Raw genomic sequence first — 19,594 nt, forward strand, 5'->3', positions numbered from 1 at the left:
ACAGCAGATACAACCTAACATGCCCCACATGCTGTCAGCAGCTGAACAACTGTCTGTTGCACAGTTACACTTAGATTAAACAATACTATGTACTATGCACAACAAACAATATTGTCTTTAATGTGTTTAATGTGTATAATATCTGTATACTATAAAATATACCTTCTGATAACCTTCTTGGAGAAATGTGCTGTTATACCCTGCCTGAGGGATACTCTCCATGGCAATTTCTCTCTGTCTGCATTGCAAGTGCTTTGCATTAGCATCAATACATAAAGTATAAGAGAATTCTACCATTTTATCAGAAGAAAGTTGCATCATAAAAATCAGTCATATGTAGTGCCGTGTCCCTGCAGTGCAACACTTACTGCGACATTTGGCACAGCGTCCCTTTTCGTACTCTAGCAGGTCTAGGGTCCGGCTTCGGTCGCTGGCAGATCGCCTCTGCCCACTCTCTCTTAACCGAGCAGCCTCCTCTTTAGCGTACACCCCGAGCTCCTGGGTGTAGCGCCCATACATCTAGAAAAAAGACACAGTGACACGTTCAGCTTTTAAAGAACCCAAAATATCCAACAAACAATAACAAGAAGTGGATTCGTACTGGATATTATCTTTAAGTGATCAATGTACAGTAAATTGAATATCATCAGCTCCTGCCTTTTAATTGGGGAAACTTTGTGATTGGATGTCAAATGTTTTTCAATATACCCCAGTGATGTCCTACTCTCTCATTCCATGGCTCTGAAGTTTAGGTCTGAAGGTTAGCCTCTTCACTGTTGTTTTCAGAGTGGGGTCAGTGCCCTCTGCCTATGAAGGGTCATCATCGTCTTTTATTGAAAATCAATGTCCAATTTGTGTCAGACACTGTGTCTGTGAGTGAGATAGCTGTTGATATTTTTGAGTCTGGAGACGATTAAATAGATAAATCTATTAAAAAATAAAGTGCCTCCATGCTCCTGTACATGTAAAAAGCAATCGGTTTCTATTAAACCATGTATATAATCCTCCTGTATGTGTGCTCTAATACTCCCTCAGTTTGTTTCCATGCTCCTGACAGGCCCCTAAAGTGTGACCTAAGCATGACAACCCCATACAATACACAAAGACACTCGGAAAACGACATAACACACACACACACAAAAGACGTTGAGTCAGCAGTGCATGAGACAGGAAGCTCCAAATTCTGTACACCGCCCAGACACAAGCTCCAGGGGCTCTAATGACTTCCTCTTGGCAACCCATCACTACACAGCAAAGTTTTTAAATCCACCTCAACAGGTCAGTGGAGGCTGTGGTGTCTGATATCAGCAGAAAAAGTTGCATATTAGTAATATCAACAACCAAACAGCATCATAACAGGCAGTACAGAATTGCAAGAAAAAGATTTTACACAGTACTGCAAATCTGATACAACTGAGATATAATGTTCTAGAATCCACAGTGGGAAAAGGACAAACTATGCTTAATGCACTAAAGTTTCTGTGACTGAATCAACAAAAAGCAGCATAAACACTGGACTGTTCTCAAAAACACTCAAGGACATTGAAGTAATTATTTTTGTCTTTTTGTAAATGCAATGAAAACAGAAAAGTATTTCATCCATCCATTTATTTGTTTAATCAACTTGTTTTTGTCCTGTACAGGGTATCAGGAGGGATGAAGCTAATCCTGTCACTGGGCAAGAGGTTGGCTACAGCATGGACAGGTCATTTAAAAATATCACATTATAATATTCACAGTATTCATTAAAACTGATTATCCTCTTCTTCTCCTCTTCTTTTCTCTAACACAGGTATGACCTTGAAAGAAATCCTTTGCATGTGGCCATGGTGCCCCTTCCGGTCTTACTTTACGACTAATAAGGACGTGTTTACACAGCAAAGCAATAGGTACTTTGCTGTTTCTGTTTTCATAGTCAAATATTCAGATTTATTAAATTTCCATGCTCGTCAGGATAAAACAGATGCTGGATGCTGGCTCACATTTCTCAGAATGTGACCCCTACAGCCTGATGGAAGAAACTGTTTAGATCACACAGAACATACACACAGGCCCGCACACACACCCTCACACACACATATACACAGTAATGCTGAACCGTGTGGCACCTTGTAAACACCATCGGCTATTTTTAGCCACACACAGAGACAAACCTGCACATTCCTTTACGAGTCTGTGTAACCCATAAACCTCACTCAGATCACCGCCAGTCATTGGGGTCAATGATCACAGTGTGATAACTGGTACAGGTACAGGACTTTTGAACTACAGAGCTGTCAGTGAAGAGAGGGTCAAGGACAACTAAATGAAGGTTATTCAATTCACAGAAAGCGTAAGTTCTTATTTCAGACAGGCTTACGTCAAACTGCTGTTATCTACCAAATGCAACAACATCTTGTGAAAGTCCTGGATATCAAGGATACGCCTGGAAGTCAATAAAACTCTAGCTACATCTGCCGTGAAAACTAATGTCACCAAAAACGTGATAGAATTGATCAGGTACCAGTTAGATATGAGTCTCTCAATGTCATTACCAAATTCTTCTCAAATGATATACTGTGCAGGTGTCTCTATAGATCAAATGAAGAGCGCTTTGGTATGAGTTTGGATCAGCCACAGGGATTACTGCCTTATCTGAATGGCACTTTGCTTGTGATGCTGAGAAACTGAAAAGGAATGTCTTTTCCAGAAATTATCACCTTGTACTTGTACTACACAGAACTCTATGTTGCAACAGTCTCACTACGCAGAAGAAGGCATGTATCCGCCCATCATGACAGACTCACACTGCTGACAGTCTTACAATAATAGCGTCCTTGTTGTTTGATGTAGTTACCACACTAAAATTCTTGATGGATTAATACCACTATAGGCCAAAAGAAAAATGGGATGAACTGTCCCTTTTTAGACTTTCACTTTCAAACAAACCCTCCTTTAGGTGGTATGGAGTGCCTGGCTAATTCAGGGCACTGCATCTAACAGTTAACACAACCTCCTAAAAGAGACAGCCTGACAATCAATGGTGTTCAATTGGGTACAAAATTTTATAATTACAGGCAAGCAGGCCTCTGAAAGCCAAGCTCTTAGCTTAAACCGTTATTTTGCTGTGTATTAATATGCATTTTGCTTCTTAAAAGCAACCAATTTTCTTCCAGTGCATTTAAGTTAGCCCAGTAAGGGACCATCGGCCTGTGACTGGCCTGACCAGAGTATGTCTACAGAACTGATAAACAGACTCTTCAGCCACAACCCTAAAACACAGGAGAGTACCTGAAACTGCCTGGCTGGCTTATCGAAGGATCTTTGCTTGAAATGGGTGGCTTAGCTGTACCTGGAAAAAGATGATGGAATTTTCTTGGGCGGTGCAAGGGTGTGTGTACTAGTGTGTGTCAGGGAGTTACAAGAAGACACAAAGCTCAGGGTTTAGATCTGATGGTGGCCTTTCGGCCTTAACAGAATGGGACTGAGTTTATTATTTTGCATTCTTTCTGAATCTTTGATTGTTATACTTGCCATTGCACCTGGCCTTAATTTCATGAAGAAATCAGTTATTCTTGAGCACTAACTTATAATATGTGCAAATGTGTTGCAACACAAGGGTGGTAAAATAGCCAAGGAATGTTAATATATGCACAAATAACAGCCTCGTCTTGTGAAGGTACCTGCTCTTGTGTAATTACTTTGTGATGATTTGCCTTTTTAAAAAACCTAATAACCATTTTGGCAACAACTTTGTGAAGCACAGTGCAATGGGACTGATGAGAAGCTTCTTTATCACCTTAAAATGTGGAGTTGGTTTCAATTTAAAACTATTTTTTAATACCAAACTCTCCTCAGTAGTAAGTACCTAGTCTGGTGCATAAAGGCCAATATGGGAGTAAGAAAGGAGTAAGCACAAACAGTGGGAAACGGAGGAAGAGTCAAGAAGGGAACATTTGGGGAGCGATTTGGGGTTTCTGACATCAAATGCCAACCGCTGTTGAACCCAAGATGCCATTCTCCATGGCATTCTTGGCCACATTCATGATCGCCAGGCCTAAGTTTTAATTAAGTAAAGAGACTTCAAACGCGACTGAGACTCAAAAGCCCCAAAAACAAGAGGGCAGAAATAGGCCTTCTCAGATGCAACCCCTTGAAACTTGCATCTGACTAGAGGAAGAAAACAAACAGACCCATCCAGAACAAAGGCATTACTGGTTGAAAGCCTATCATTATGTTGAGCATAGTTAGAAATGGGCACTTGGCAGAGCCTGCCTGGCTGGGTTAATTGATCCCAGATGAATGGGTTGCCCTGGACTCATTGTCCTGGCCACAGGGGCAAGGGAGAGGGCACGGGTGATAAATAATGTTGGAACTGATAGTAAGGGTTGTCCTTTCCATAAAACCTTTCCAACCAACAATTGCAAAATAAAGATCCGCATGAAAGACACTGCGAAACTGACAATTAACAAGCAACAGGCTTTGTCAAGATAAAAACCATAAATATGTTTCAAGGGTCAAACAACTTGTTTAATGACACTCCGAACAGGTGATATAAGACAGGCGATAAGACTCATATTTCCCACTTCTGTTTATTTGGAGCAAATACCAAGAAAGGCGGGTTGGACAGAAGGAAAATATGTCACCTGTCATAGAGGAAATCTATGGTCATATGGAATTACAATTACATACCATTCAGAGCACCCTTTAACGTAAACAACACAAGTGTCAACAAAAAAAGGATGTTATGTTTTATTGATACTGCAGTAATGTCTAGAGAGCAACAGGGGAAGAAACATCCTGATGTACTACGGGAGCCAATCAAGAAGAGCAGGTGGTGCCACACCCCTGTTTTAGCCACTCTGAGGGCTTAATGAGTGAACGATCTAGAGTTTAATCAGCACAGTAAATTAGGTGGATACACGCAGTAATCAAAAAACTTGTGGTAGGATTATTTTTGTTTTTTTTTTCAAACTATTGACGAATAAATAATATACCCTCTCTTTGTAAACATTTGTGTATTTTTGGTCAAAATTAAAGGACCAGTGTGTAAGGTGTAGTGACATCTAGTGGTGAGGTTGCAGATTGTCCCTTTTTCTAACATACAGGCTATCCCTATATGATTTGACCTTATGGAAGAGGACATTTCTGTAATATCATTAAAGCCCCTCCTCCAAACTAACAAAAATGCATGCAACACATATAAAAATATCATTATACATAAGTTTCACACTTGGATGCTGTCAACTATTATGAAAATATTTTTGTCTAAATTTGGTTTTATTAGATATTAAATGGCAAACAGTGTACATAAATAACTGTATGGGTCAAACTGAACAAAGATACTATTACTGGGATTGACTCTTACAAAACTCTAGACATGTCAATTTTGTACAAGATAATGTAGGGGCTGCTGAGAAAGACAATAGCCTGAATGAGAGTGAGTGTGCATGTTTGCCAACTTGTGTGGCTTTGCGTGTAGTTATGCCAACTACACACAAGTCAGCAAGAACACAGTGGGGACCCTAAATGAGGGAACAAGAACCTAAAATATACATGAATGGGACAAGGAACTCTGAACACACACACACACAGCTGGCTGCAGACCAAACAGTCTGCCCCAAATGACCAGAAGCCCTTCCCGATCAGGCCCAGCATTCACTTCAGCTAATGAGCTCCCTGACAGAGTGTGTGCATGTGTGCCCACTGCTGCATACGTGTGTGAAGAAAATGAAAAGAAAGGCCATTGATTTTGATCAGATTCAGAGCAGGACAAAAAGCTGCTGCTCTTTTTTGTCATCTTTCCTTTTCAAAACATTCATTCATACAATAACAGGCAGAGGAGGCAGCTTAACACTTCCTTTTTCCTGCTGTTTTTTTAATGATTTTTTTAACATAATTATGCGAGTGTGTCAGCACACTGCTATAGAGAGGAAGGAAGAATTTGAAAGAATCATTGTGCAATTAATCTAAAGGAGGGACCCTGTGTGACTTTGGGAGGAGTAAAGGAAGTGAGACTGTGTTAAACAGAGGAAGGAATTTGAAGTTTTAAAGATTCTTCACTTTAATAAGAGGAAATTGAGGGAACACAGTATTCTTATAAGAGTTTAGGGTTCAGTTTGTGAACACAATGGTACTTTTGTCTTAATTCTGTGTGACTAAATTTTCCATTTCTGAATTTCTTTTACACAGCAAACTTTGCAATGTCACAACATTTCACATACTGATTTGATGTTTACCATTCACCCTCACAAAAAGTATAGCTAGGCCTGCCTGCAGTGCTCAATCCATCCATCTTGGAATCAGTGTCGGTACAAACTTTTATGCTAATACACAACATAGATTTATCTGCACATTATATAAAATCTCAAACATTATCGGGTATCCAATTGATGGAACGCTGTCGATGTTTTATCCACACTGCAACAACACAGCATCTGTACATTTTGTCTTTAGTTGTTACACTTACTGAAGAATAAAATAGCATTTTACAGCTAAGATGGCACTCAATTTTGATGAATAAAAGCCACAGGAACAGAGGGTTTCTACTTGTAAATGATTAAAAGTGTGCAGCAGAGAGAGAGAGCATGATGTAAAAAGTGTGGAGGAGCGAGATAAAAAGGATTTACAGTAGATAAAGGCTTCCCAATCTTCCTGTGGGGCACCCCAGGGGGCTAATAGGGAGTCTTATGTGCTTGTGCCAGGCTGCCATGCCAACCCTCTGGGCCTCTCTCACACTGACCCAGAGTTGGACAAACAGATGGAAGAAAAGAGGGAAGGATGGATGGATGGACAGATGACAGAGAAATAAGAGGCAGGAAAAGGCTGCAGGAGGTGGGTGAGAAAAGCAGCGCAGCAGTGATAGACAGACTGCAAAGGAAGGTAAAAAGAAAAAAGGGAGGGAATAGAATGGGTTAATGTGCAAGTGGGAGGGGGCATAGGAAGTTTGGCACAGTATAGAGAATTCATCCTACAGTGTGAGCTGAATTTAGATTATAAGCATGCATTTGGGTGGGTAGAAAAAAAATGGAGGGAAGAGGAGACAGGAAGAATGAAAGAGTGCAGCTGTGAACACTGAAGGAACAGAGAGTGATTAATGATAGAAGCTATAAACCTGACTAATGCAAAGAATGCAGTCACCCAAACACACACACACACAAGGTTTACAGCAATTAATGCAATATACATTTTAATTACGTTCAGTTAAGTTTCAGTTAAATAAAAAATGATTTTTTTAGTCGACCAAGCAACAATCTATAAAAGGCCAAACACATCTAGTCTAACTTCTTCCCCTCACCTCTCTACATCAGCACTGATGATGTACAACAGCATGGATCACCCGCTCTCTCCGTCTGTCTGTCAATTCTTGCCCTGTTCAGTCACTCCAGTAATCAGATCCAACAGTATGCTGGCAGCTGCACATTGGTATTAGTGCCACGTCTTAACCACCACCTCAAGAAAAGCCAGAGACACTGCAAAGCGCTGATATTCACCTGTGGACTGAGTCTGTGTGTGTGAGCAGCAGGTGCACTCTCCTGTTGCCTCATTAAGAAAACCCATATTTACTTGGGCTCATTCTGGGCTGCTGGCTGGCACACTGCATTCCTGCTCCTTCCAAACACTTCTATTCCATCACTCTTTGTCCTTCTGTCCAGCGTTTAAAGCCACGTGCAGGTTTGAAGGCCAGCACTGATATTGATTCATTTTTAAATCTGCCTCTGTGCAAATAATTGACAAATACTGCAAACCTATTAACCGTTATAATCAATTTTAATCAACAGATAAAAAATAAGAATGTGCAGTTTGTTGAATTATCAGCCAGCTCAGCAGACAGACTTCTCTATGTGTCATTCAGCTGATTGTTTTGGTCTGGTTTTGACTTGCTCTGCAGGAGAATTTTAGCTACAAGTGAACACGAGCAGAGTTTTACAGTGTAGAATCAGAAGTAGAATTACTGTACTGCCTTTGTTGCATGTCTCTGCAAGTCCACTCCAGTTGCTGCTTAGTCCAGACTCATGCTATCTGAATTTCTAAGAAATTTGAAAACCATCGTTTCTGTGTGTAGCCTACGTGCATTGGGCTGCTGTGTGCAGACAGCAGCAGTGAATTGTAAACACGCGAACATGTAGAGACAGAGATGACATTCCACCGTGCAAATAAGATAAATACCATAAGGCTTTGGTTTATTTAATAAAAGAACAAGGTATAGATCTGTACTATAGGAAAGGTAATCTTAAATGACTTGTTATGATCCGACGCTATATAAAAAAAAATGAGGGGGCAGGCCATCCCCCTAATATTGTTAGGGAAACACTGATCATGTTATTCTATAAGATTTTTGTGTAAAATGTAACCATAATTAGGATATAAACCTACATACAGTTAGGTCCAGATATATTTGGACAGTGACACAAGTTTTGTTATTTTATCTGTTTATGAAAACAAATTGCGGAATCAATTATATAATCAATATGAGCTTAAAGTGCAGACTTTAAGGTTTAATTCAAGGGGTTGAACAAAAATATATGTTGTATACAAACACTCCACATTTCAGGGGCTCAAAAGTAATTGGACAAATAAACATAACCCTAAGTAAAATCCTTTGCAGGCAATGACTGCCTGAAGTCTGGAACTCATGGACATCACCAAGCTGGGTTTCCTCCTTTGTGATGCTTTGCCAGGCCTTTACTGCAGCTGTCTTCAGTTGTTGCTTGTTTGTGGGTCTTTCTGCCTTAAATTTTGTCTTCTTGCTCGATTAGGTTGAGATCTGGTGCTTTAAAAAACTCCTGGGTTGCTTTTACAGTATTTTTTGGATCATTGTCCATCTGTACTGTGAATCACTATCTGATCAACTGTGCTGCATTTGGCTGAATCTGAGCAGAAAGTATATACCTACACACTTCAGAATTTATCCGGCTGCTTCTGTCTGTTGTCACATCATCAATGACCCAGTGCCACTGGAAGCCATGCATGTCTATGCCATCATACTGCCTCCACCATGTTTTACAGAAGATGTGCTGCGCTTTGGATCATGAGCTGTTCCAGTTCTTCTCCAAACTTTCTTCTTCCCATCATTCTGGTACAGGTTCAACGTAGTCTCATCTGTCCAAAGAATGCTGTTCCACAACTGGGCTGGCTTCTTGGTCTGCTTCACCTCCATTGAGAGCTCCTTTGACCACATGTTGTGTGTACACAGCAACAGCATCCAAATGCACCTAGAATCAACTCCAGACCTTTTAACTAGTTAATTGATGACAGGTTAATGAGGGAAGAGCCCATGCAGCCTTGTTATTTATTTATTTTATTTAGTTTGCAGTCTCTAAGTCAATTGTCCAATTACTTCTGGTCCCTTGAAAAAGAGGCAGCCACATATTGAGGAGCTGTAATTCCTAAAACCTTGCTCCAATTTGGACGTGAATACTCTCAAATTACAGCTGAGAGTCTGCACTTTAAGCCCATATTGATTATATAATTGTATCCTAAATATGTTTTTTGTAAACAGCTAAAAGGACAAAACTTGTGTCACTGTCCAAATATTTCTCGCTTCTCAAGTATGAAAAGTCCGGTCCAAATGGATTTTGTTCTTATTTCTGCCACCTCAGGAACACAAACAGATTTCTCTGTCCTGGTGTAGTATTTAAAAAATCATGTCACTCCGCCTCCTTGTCTGCGTTCCCTCGAACACAAACACACACACATCATTTGTAATTATTTTTAAAACAATAAAAATGATCGTTCATTAATCGTAATTGAGGAAAAATCCTCAAGTAATCACAATGCTACATATACATGTAATACTAATGTGGTTTTTTTTTTTTGTACAATTCTCATGACTGTGGAATAGGTTAACCACTCTACTGCAGTAATTCTTCTCACAATCAATGCAGTTAACACATCATGCATGAGGGGGAAAAAACATCAAATACCAGAAACCGTTATAATAATATAAAAATACTGTGATATAGAATTTTAGTCATACCGCCAGGCCCTAGTCAAACAGGCCATCTACGTTCACTCTGTTCACTGTTTTTTGCTCTGTGCTGGTTAGCTTAGGTCAGCATGAAAATGGAAAGAGGGGAAGATGGCCTACATGTAAAAATAACATTGATTTTTAGAATGCTGTCTGTTCAGTCATTATTTCTTGGCTGAGCACAGCAACTTTCTTTTGTCAAGAGCCCTTCAGTCAATTTGATTTTGACCAGGAATGATTCAGTGCTTTCTAAATGAAGCCAGATAAAAGACAGTTTAAAGTCTAAATTCTGCCGTTTAAACTTTATGTTCTCCTTCCTCCAGTTTATCTGTTCCATACATTCCACACTGTACACACACATGCTGCACAAGACTGAACAAGAGTACACTGCAGAAAGTGGTGCAGGTGTATGTCAGTAGAGAAGGAGTTCTAGTGGACAGATCCCCATTAGGCAAATGGTTCAGGTGACATAGCTGACAGCAGAGCAAAAATAAATGGGGAGAAAATTACCCAGGATATACGGTGCAGCTTACGCAGCATTCAAAGCTGTCTGTGTGCAGCACACAGGTATTTGATGAACCGTGACATAATGTAATCTAATCTATCATTCAAGCTACATGCTTATAAGAGTTCTATGTGACCCTCAACGACTGTTTACAGAACACTGTTACTCATAGTTATACTATACAGGTTCAAGTCTTTTAGATAAGAAGTAGATTTAAGAATGCATAGTCTGACTTAAGCTGATTGTAAAAAAGGTGTTGTTGCACAGAGGTCAAGGAACCTCTGTATTTGAGCCATTCAGTACTTACATTTCTTCTGTTTTTTGCAGAACAATTTGACAGCCAGGAAGATAGTATGAAAAAGAGCGAAAAATATATATCATTTGACTTCAGTCCTTAAGTTTCATCTCCAACTTTACATCTCTTCTGTAGTAATGTAGGACAATAATGCTGTTTTCAGCTTCTCACACTTGTTTATGTGAAAATGTATTCCAGTGATAAGATGTAGTAGATAACACAGGCCCCTATAAATTAAGATTTGCTGACCAAGAGCAAACAAACTCTCTTTCACTTATAATTACATTTTAGGAATTAGACTAAAAGTCATTCACAGAAACCACACAGTCACTCATCATACATCATCTTATATTATAATACCTCCAATATAAAGGAAATGCTGAGAAAGGGTGACATACTGTAAATAAATTGCTTATTAATTACATCAAAATGTTATGTAATTTTCAGATGACAATGCTGAATTGAAGATGAAAGAGTTCCAGTGAAAGAAGGGGTGAGACTGAGGGAGGCGAGGGAGAAAAATACTTTATGCACAATAACTCCTGTGTTTCTTTCTCTCTTCCATGCTGTCTCTCACACGTGCTCAGTCGGGGCGTGGGAAGACACCACCATGGCACTGCCTGTACCGGCCCCAACACGCATCCACACACACACACACACACAGAGAGAGACACACACAGAGACAGAAGAGCAGAGGACACACTGTCCAGCAAACTAATCACTGACATCTGACTGAGAAAACACAGCTGTGACAATAACTGGCCTGAGAGAGTGATGCACAAACACATGTTAGAACAGACAAAAAAGAAAAGCAGAAAGAGGAAAAAGAAAACTCTAAGAATGAGAAGACAAAGGATTGATGTAACAACTGGTGTGAACTCTCCAAAGCTGGAGGTGGAGAGAGTATGAAAAAACACTATGCAGCCGGAGAGAGAGAGAGAGACAGCAGTGGAAATATGAGAATAGTAACACAAACAGGACTCCACACAGTGTGGGAAATAAAAAAAGAAAGCACGTGAGAAAGTCAACAACTGACCCAGGTGAAAAGATGAATAATAAAGTAAGAATGGCTCATTGATCCAGCTGCTGCAGCGTCTCACACACAAACACACACACACACACCAATCCTGAGATAGAAATGGATTAAAAGGAGGAGGAGGGACACCATTTAGTGCCAGGCAAGCTAGTTTTGTGTCCATATCTGTAATGAAATAAGGGCTGCCTAAGACAATATCCAATCAACCTGTGACTGTGTGTAAGAGACAGATCTGCTGCCATCAGCATATAGTGGCAGTGCACAATGCCACCACTCAGCAACTATAGCCCCTTCTGCCAGTGTATTTTAGGCCTGGCACCCCACCTGGACTCTGCACCAGGAATCTTTGTTTTAAATGTATTTTACAAGAACTACTTGTAGTTTACAAGTAGTTCTTTAAACTACACTTACAGTGAAGCGGCTTAGCGATTAGGAACATGAAAACATGCTGTGTGCAAGATGAAGAAGATGAAGGTACATAAAGGAGACAGAGAAAAAACAGAGGAAGAAGAAATGGAAAACAGAAGGCAAAGACGAGGAAAAATAAAAACAAAGACAAATCAGAAGCAGAAAACAAATCAAAAAGAAGCAGTCAAAAAAAAAAACAAAGGCAAGAAATTAATCCATGGATACAAATTTGATATTCTACAATCAAAACTAAGATAAACAAAAGCCTGAAGTTAGGGCACAGGTCTCACAGGAAGTATAATGGACAGGAAGTGTTAATTGAATCTGAAATGGAGATGGGTATGTGTTTAATAGCACTCTGTCGATACACAAACACCAGGACTAAACAGGCTTACACACAAAAATGACTTTTACCCTTTGTAAGGGATTAACTTCCTTAGCTTTATCACGCGAGATGAGATTAGCTCAATCAAGTTTACTCACACAAAAAACATGCAGCACAGACATGCAAGGAATAGCAAAAGCAGTTAGTAACACAACGGCGAAATAACACGGAAGGACAGACACAGGAGACAGTACTGGAATAAGTTAATAATCACATCTATCAGGCTGGTGTGTGTGTGCGTGTGTGAGTGCGTGTGTGGTGACTAAATCACCACAACATTTTCTAGAGCCAAAAAAGGCCTGGATAATCCCCTTTTCATAACTCAGCTAATCTACACACAGATATACTGATCTGGCATCAGTGTTGCATGGCCTTGTCAGAATCATTTTGGGAATGCCTGCACCCTCAGCCCACCATCTCCACAGTAATCACTGAGCTAAAGCACTTGGACACTTGACAGTGAAATTGCTTCATACTGGTGCCTTGGTAAATCCACTTAGCTGACCAGTTACGTCAGTGCATTTCGAGAAGACTTGAAGATATTAAAAAAGGAAAAAAAAACAATCCAAGTTAGCGTCTTCATTACAATATTTCATGACAAAGCTTCACTCTACACTGAAACTGGATATACCTCAGTAGATTCTTAAACCTTACCAAAAAATAAAATAACATAAAAGTGTATTCCTGCCATGGTGTTATGGTCTACAGCCAGTAGATTTCAATAGCCTTGGTTTTGCCAGATTACAGCTCTTTACACTGCAGACAAACCACTCCAAATCCTCTTGCTATAAAAAAAAAAAAAAACGTGCATAACAGCGTCCAATCCATCCAAACTTCAATCGGGTTATTAAATCAGCAATCCTTCGCTTTGCACTTGACTTTTTTTAGGCATGAAGTCCTCAACACTACATGAATGCAGTGTGGCTAAGTTGAGCTGGCTGAGCTATTACTTTCTAAAAAGACACAGCAATGCATTTCTGGCTGGAGAGCTGGCTGATAAATTAGCTGACCACTGTTGCCACTGGTTCTCTTCCTGACTTTCACTTCCCAACTTTTAATATAACTTTGTCATGATACACTATAATGAAAAGTAGAACTAATCAAACTGATGCGTTGTGATGTTTCCTCACTCGCAATTATGGAACATGTAGTCGGGGCAGCAGTGGCTCAGTGGTATAGCAGGGTTGTCCAATGACCGAAAGGTTGGTGGTTCAATCCCAACTCCTCCCTAAGTCATTGTTGTGTGTCCTTGGGCAAGAAACTTCACCTGTGCCTGTGGCACGCAGCCTTAAATAATTTTCCCTCTGGGATTACTAAAGTATCTAAAATAAATAAAGAAAAATTAAAGACCACAGGTTATTATTATTGTACTTATAATATTATTATGTTATTATTTGCTATTACAAAGGGCATTCTGACCTTATTTTAGTATCTTTAATAAAAAAATGATAAATATATAGACAAAGCTATAAAGCTAAACATTGTTCAATAACAGAGGACTGACTGATTCTGATGAAACTAAGCTGATGAATGCTTTAACTGGAATGCCTCTGTGATGCTACTGGTTGTTGGCCACAGGGTGTCCACACCAACGGTCACAGCATAAGCTAATACCAGATACTCTTAAGTAATTTCTAACTGCTGGGGGAAAGAGGTCACAGAGGGTTAACAGCAAATATTTCTAAGAAGAGGTCACTGACTAATGAGGACTTTCTCTTAGAAAACACATTAACCTCCTGGTAAAAGTCCCACATTATCACTGCTGAGCACTGTCCCTTCAGGGGGTGACTCCTGAGATAAGTAAGATTAAGTAAGAGGTCATGGTGCTGCAGCTGTCTTTTGTCAGGAGTAAGGACAATACCCTGTTATGGAACAGAGGCAGACTGACTAGCTAAGAGATGACAGCCTTCACCTCACTGACACTCAACCTAACTAAATACATACATTTATATCTGTAAAGAGAAGGAACAAACAAAACCATCCAGTGACCCTGTGGTCAAAGTGTGTCACACAATGAGTCTGTCTGGTCATAACGAGTCACTTCTTGACCCTTTGTCTACATGAACAACACTGGTCCAAAGTACACACAAACTCCCCACAGCAGGAAGGTCTATTCTTAATAAAAGAATGTTTTATGTTCCCACATCTGTTATCTAGAGACCAATGTGTGAAGTAATGTTGATATACGTGATATACTAAAGCAATATGTGCATATCGTGATGTTATCTACAGTTACAGGACCCGTGTGAGTACATGTCCTTGACATACGTCAGGAGCTGAGGTTTTTTTTTTAGTCCTGGGGGCAGAAAAGCAGGAAAAAAGTCAAAACAAAACAGAGTGATGCTGGCAGCTTTAAGAAAGTCACTGTATGCACCACAGAGTCACAACAAAAATCTTTTGTTGGAATTTTGATATTGAAAAATGTTTCTAAGGCCTTTGAACATGATGTTGCAGTGATGAAGATGAATTTAGTCAGATTAAAAAATGACCAAAAGCATAACTCATTTTATGTGATGGAGCTCTGTTTTCTTTCATACCAGATCTCAGCTGACTATCATTCCCATCAGGGGCTAAGAAGCTTTCCAGTCTGTTTTCTGTTCAGCCTCAGCCTGTTCTTTCCTGCATTCTGAGCTGAGATGATTAACTTCTGGCTTTGAAAGGACCTGCTGTGGCAGTTTGCGTACTTGTTGTATTACATGAGGTCACTCATGCCACTTATTTGTGCGCACTCATGATTACATGGTTATTTATGTATAGAAGAAAAGACAAAGTAAAGGGAGGATGAGGGAGTGTGTGTCACAATTAATTTAAGGCTAATGATACTCATCTATCTTGAAGTAAGTGGGCAGCTTTGATTCAACCACCCACCTTCACTCAGGCAACAGCTGCTTGTGCTGCAGTTACTGCCACATCTGAGGTGTGTGTAAGTTTCTTCAGTAGAATATTAAGTGATCACTGCTGTACTGACAAAGCATCCACAAAATGCATACATGACACTCTTAGTAAAATAGTGTGTGTGTGTGTGTGTGTGTGTGTATAGTGCCATTATCAATCACTGGGGCAATCAATAAAGATCACAAACAACAACCCAGCACACATACACACAAATATGCACACAGGCAGAAATAAGACACTGCAGTTAACACTGTATAGACTCCTACAGCGACAAGCTGTATGGCTATAGGACAAAGCTACCAACAAACAAACGTGCACTCTGTTTATTGAGTACCAAAGTGATGTTTTAGAACAGTGATCAATTTTATACATGTCTGGCCCAAGGAAGAATCTAAACAACATTTCTAAATGGTACCAAGCTTACAAGTTTACTACAAATTTCAGAGCTACAGAACAACAGGCTGACTTCTCAGTTCAAAATGTCACCTCACATGTTCACATGAGACCTTTATTTGCATCCAGGCAGCTTCAGCGAGGCGTTAAACTGCTTCTATCTTATCTAAGCTAACATATCTGATTTCTCTCACTTCTCTGTGTGCTGCCAGCATGTGATCTTTTTATGAATGACCTGAAGATAACCTGAGAGGCCAGGGGATTACAACATAACCTCCGTGCATGTAAATATTAAATTATGTCTTTAACAACTGATGAATGACATGCAGGAACATAAATTAACATGACTCTGTAGGTTGATGATAACGTCTCAACTATATATACACATCAAAGCAGTTTATAGTTTACATTTCTGCCCATACAAAGATCAATAAAATGGACAAAAGCACATGCCACTAGTTCTACATGACACATAGGTTCAAAAAATAATTATTAGAGAAGAGTAGACATTACATGTAATCCAATAATTTGACAAAAAAAACGTACTTAATTAAATCAGGAAAATCAGGGAAAAGTACCCATTCAAACTAACATCCCAAAATAATAAAGTATTTTTAAATGTAGCTTAGTGATATTTTCAGTTCACACACACTCTGCAGGGTGTGAGGTATCACATGATAGCAGCTCTGAGGCAAAACCATTCTTGTTGTTCTTGCGTAACTTGCATATCCTGCTGTTATTGTGTGAATAAGAACATTTTTCTGGTGAATTTTAACCAGCGGTAAGTCCCATGACCTATTTTGGATACTACAAACATTACAAACTATCTTACTGCTGTCATTTCTATTCATGCACTGTATCAAAATGATGACTGGAATTCCGTAATACCAAATCCAAATTTAGCAACATTTGGTTAGTGCCGTTTATTGAGAGAACAGGGAGAGATTTTTGAATAATATTATACATATAATATATTTTACAGCTAATACATATATAATAGTATATATATATATATATATATATATATATATATATATATATATATATATATATATTGCCCTGTCAGCAACCAATCATATTTATTGAACAAAATGGAGTATTTATAACAATAGACAGGTGTTTCCATCAAAAGGAAAAACACAAAAGGAAAACGTGGCTTATAGTTGTTGGGCAGCTTTCGCTTTCTAAACATCCATCTTTAACCAAACGTAGCTTTCATGAACAAGAAAAACACCAGCTAATACAAATGTCCAAGAAATAAATAAAATAAACTGAAATCCTCTTGCCTACTCTTACAGAACTCCATGCTCCATTAACTCAGACCTGGAAGCTGCTCCTTAAAAACAATAATTTTACTTAGTGTGAGTGAGTTTTACTAAGTGATGGAGACAACATTTTAAGCTCTCTACAGTGTTTGGCTGTGTATATTACCCTATGTGTATGTATGTGTGTGCATATGTGTTTGTGGGTGTGTCAAGCAAGAAAGAGTTAAATTCTTATTGTATGTGACATTTCCTGTCATGTCTAACTAAGAAATAGTTAGATATTAACACTAGCTAATGTCTCTGAGTCGATGCACTGGTGTCAGTGTGTATCAGTCACAGCTCTCAGTAGTGCAGTGCACCACAGTATTGCCCTGCGGCACATTATGTGAGTTAAACCCCAACAGGTTTTCCTCCCTCTCCCATATTTTTTCACTAGACAAGCTGAAGAGGATGGGAGAAGGGCGGCGGGAGGGTTGGGGTGCAGCAGCTTGGGCCAACTTATTAGAGAGAGATCGATGTGTGAGCTCTCAACACTGGCAGGAGGATTTGGGAGGGAAAGCCAGTGCATACACTTCTGATTGTGGATGGGAGGGATGAATGGAGGGATGAGAGCAAGGAAGGGGGGACTAAAAATAACATCTATCGGTCCAACTTTTAACATGAATACAGTGGAGCACAGTGGATAAAAAACTAATAAACTAATCAGAACATTTTACAGCTAATACATAACACACACTGTGCATTCTGTAGAAATACACACTGTTGCACACACACACACGCTAATTGCCACTGCATGACAGCAGTTAAATACATAGGGGCTACACAGATGCTGCAATCTTTTTACGCTTGCTTTCAGCATGACAGCTGGAAGTCTGTGTTCATCACATAGTAACATGCACACAGTGATGAAGAGCTGTGTGTGAAGATTTGTATCAGACTTTTGCATCTGACCTGAACAAAGAGGAAAATGAACAAAGACAGAGGCAAATAGAGATGCCTCCTACATCTTCATATCTGTGCTTCCCCAGATATTTACCACAAACACACACGACATCGGGAATAATGATACAGAGGACCTACTATGGGAGAATGTGCACAGCCGTAGGTGCCACATTTACAGAAAACAAACACCCACCTGCGGTAAAAATAAAATGGGGAGATATTTCTGCTGCAGTAATGGCACACAGAGAGTGGAACGAGAAGTGCAGAGCAGAGCTGGGTGGACATAAGGACTGCTCTTAAGAGACGGCTGCTGGGTTTTGGTCTGTAATTGGCTTTATACTGGTGTAGGAATAATAACCATAAGTCAATATTGTCCTACTCGGTGATGGTGTCCGACTGTCTATTAGAAAAATAAACTTTCAGTGAGGTCAAAAAATAAATCTTGTATCTGTGATTTAAAGTAACTTAAAGCTCAAAAGTAAAGTGGATCATGTATTTACCTCTATTTATGCAAGTCCACTGAACAAATATTATAATAATTAAAGAAACCCTGTAAAATCAGTGTCTGCAAATATTTTCCGTTGTCATCTGTCCTACCTAAAACTGTGTGCTTCACCTTTTCAATCACTGCTTTTATTAAATATCTCAGCCACTCTTAGGTGGCATCAAGTGGCACTTCAGTCTAACAGCACAATGGTCTTCAGTCTCCTATAATGCATCCTCTTCCATGTGAAACTGAGGAGGGAGCACATTACATCAACAAGCTCGCTGCCCTGCAGGTGTCATTTCAACACCAGTGCATGCCCACACACCCACTGAGCAGCAGTGTGACTGACTGAGCGGTTCTCCTCCTTGTGTTCCCGGGTCCCTCTTTCCCTGGAGAACACAGTAGGAGGATGAATGACTTTACTGTCAGCTGCTCAGGGAACAGGAGTGGGGGTGAAATATTATAACCGCAAACAACTTAGAATGAATCACTGACTGTGTGTTTAATGTTTTGACCAACATATCCAGACAAAGCAACGCTGCAAAGTTTTAACATTTTAAGAACCTTCACAAAAGGATCTGGCAGATTACACAGAGAGCTGGTACAGGGCTTCATCCCATGACAGAACACAATAATGTGTAGATCTCAAGTGGAGGTTTCTGTTGTCATAAAAGGACTCAAAATAAAGATTTAATTTCATTTTTGTCATCCTTAGCACATTCATTCTTGAGTATGGGCCAAAAACTTCTTTTGTGAGATTAGTAAAATGGACTTCAATGGGATTTGTGGACAAAATGATAAAGATGCAGCTGCTGATATTCTGGAAGATACTTTGTATGCTTTCCACAAGGGCCATCTGTGTGAAGCACTCGGCATTAGATGAAATAAACAGGCTGAAGACTTAGTCTGCATTTAAGTATTTGGACAACGCTTAATGAGATAGTGCTGGATATGAGATAAGAGACGTTTGAGTGTGAATGGGAGAGGTAGACATGAGCCAATCGTGTGTGCCAGTGAGGACACACACACACACA

At 39.6% G+C, this 19,594-nt stretch overlaps 1 protein-coding gene across 3 annotated transcripts in view; it reads right to left on the reverse strand.

The window, feature by feature from the left end:
• Positions 1-19,594, reverse strand: part of LOC114444285 (chloride channel protein 2-like) — a 135,299-nt gene that overhangs the window by 79,820 nt on the left and 35,885 nt on the right. For all 3 annotated transcript variants that reach the window (XM_028418719.1, XM_028418718.1, XM_028418720.1), the window contains exon 2: positions 369-519. In XM_028418719.1, coding sequence (XP_028274520.1) covers positions 369-519 — 151 coding nt within the window. The remainder of the gene's footprint in view (positions 1-368; positions 520-19,594) is intronic.

Source organism: Parambassis ranga, chromosome 13, assembly GCF_900634625.1.
Source record: "Parambassis ranga chromosome 13, fParRan2.1, whole genome shotgun sequence".
Classification (NCBI taxonomy): Eukaryota; Metazoa; Chordata; class Actinopteri; family Ambassidae; genus Parambassis; species Parambassis ranga.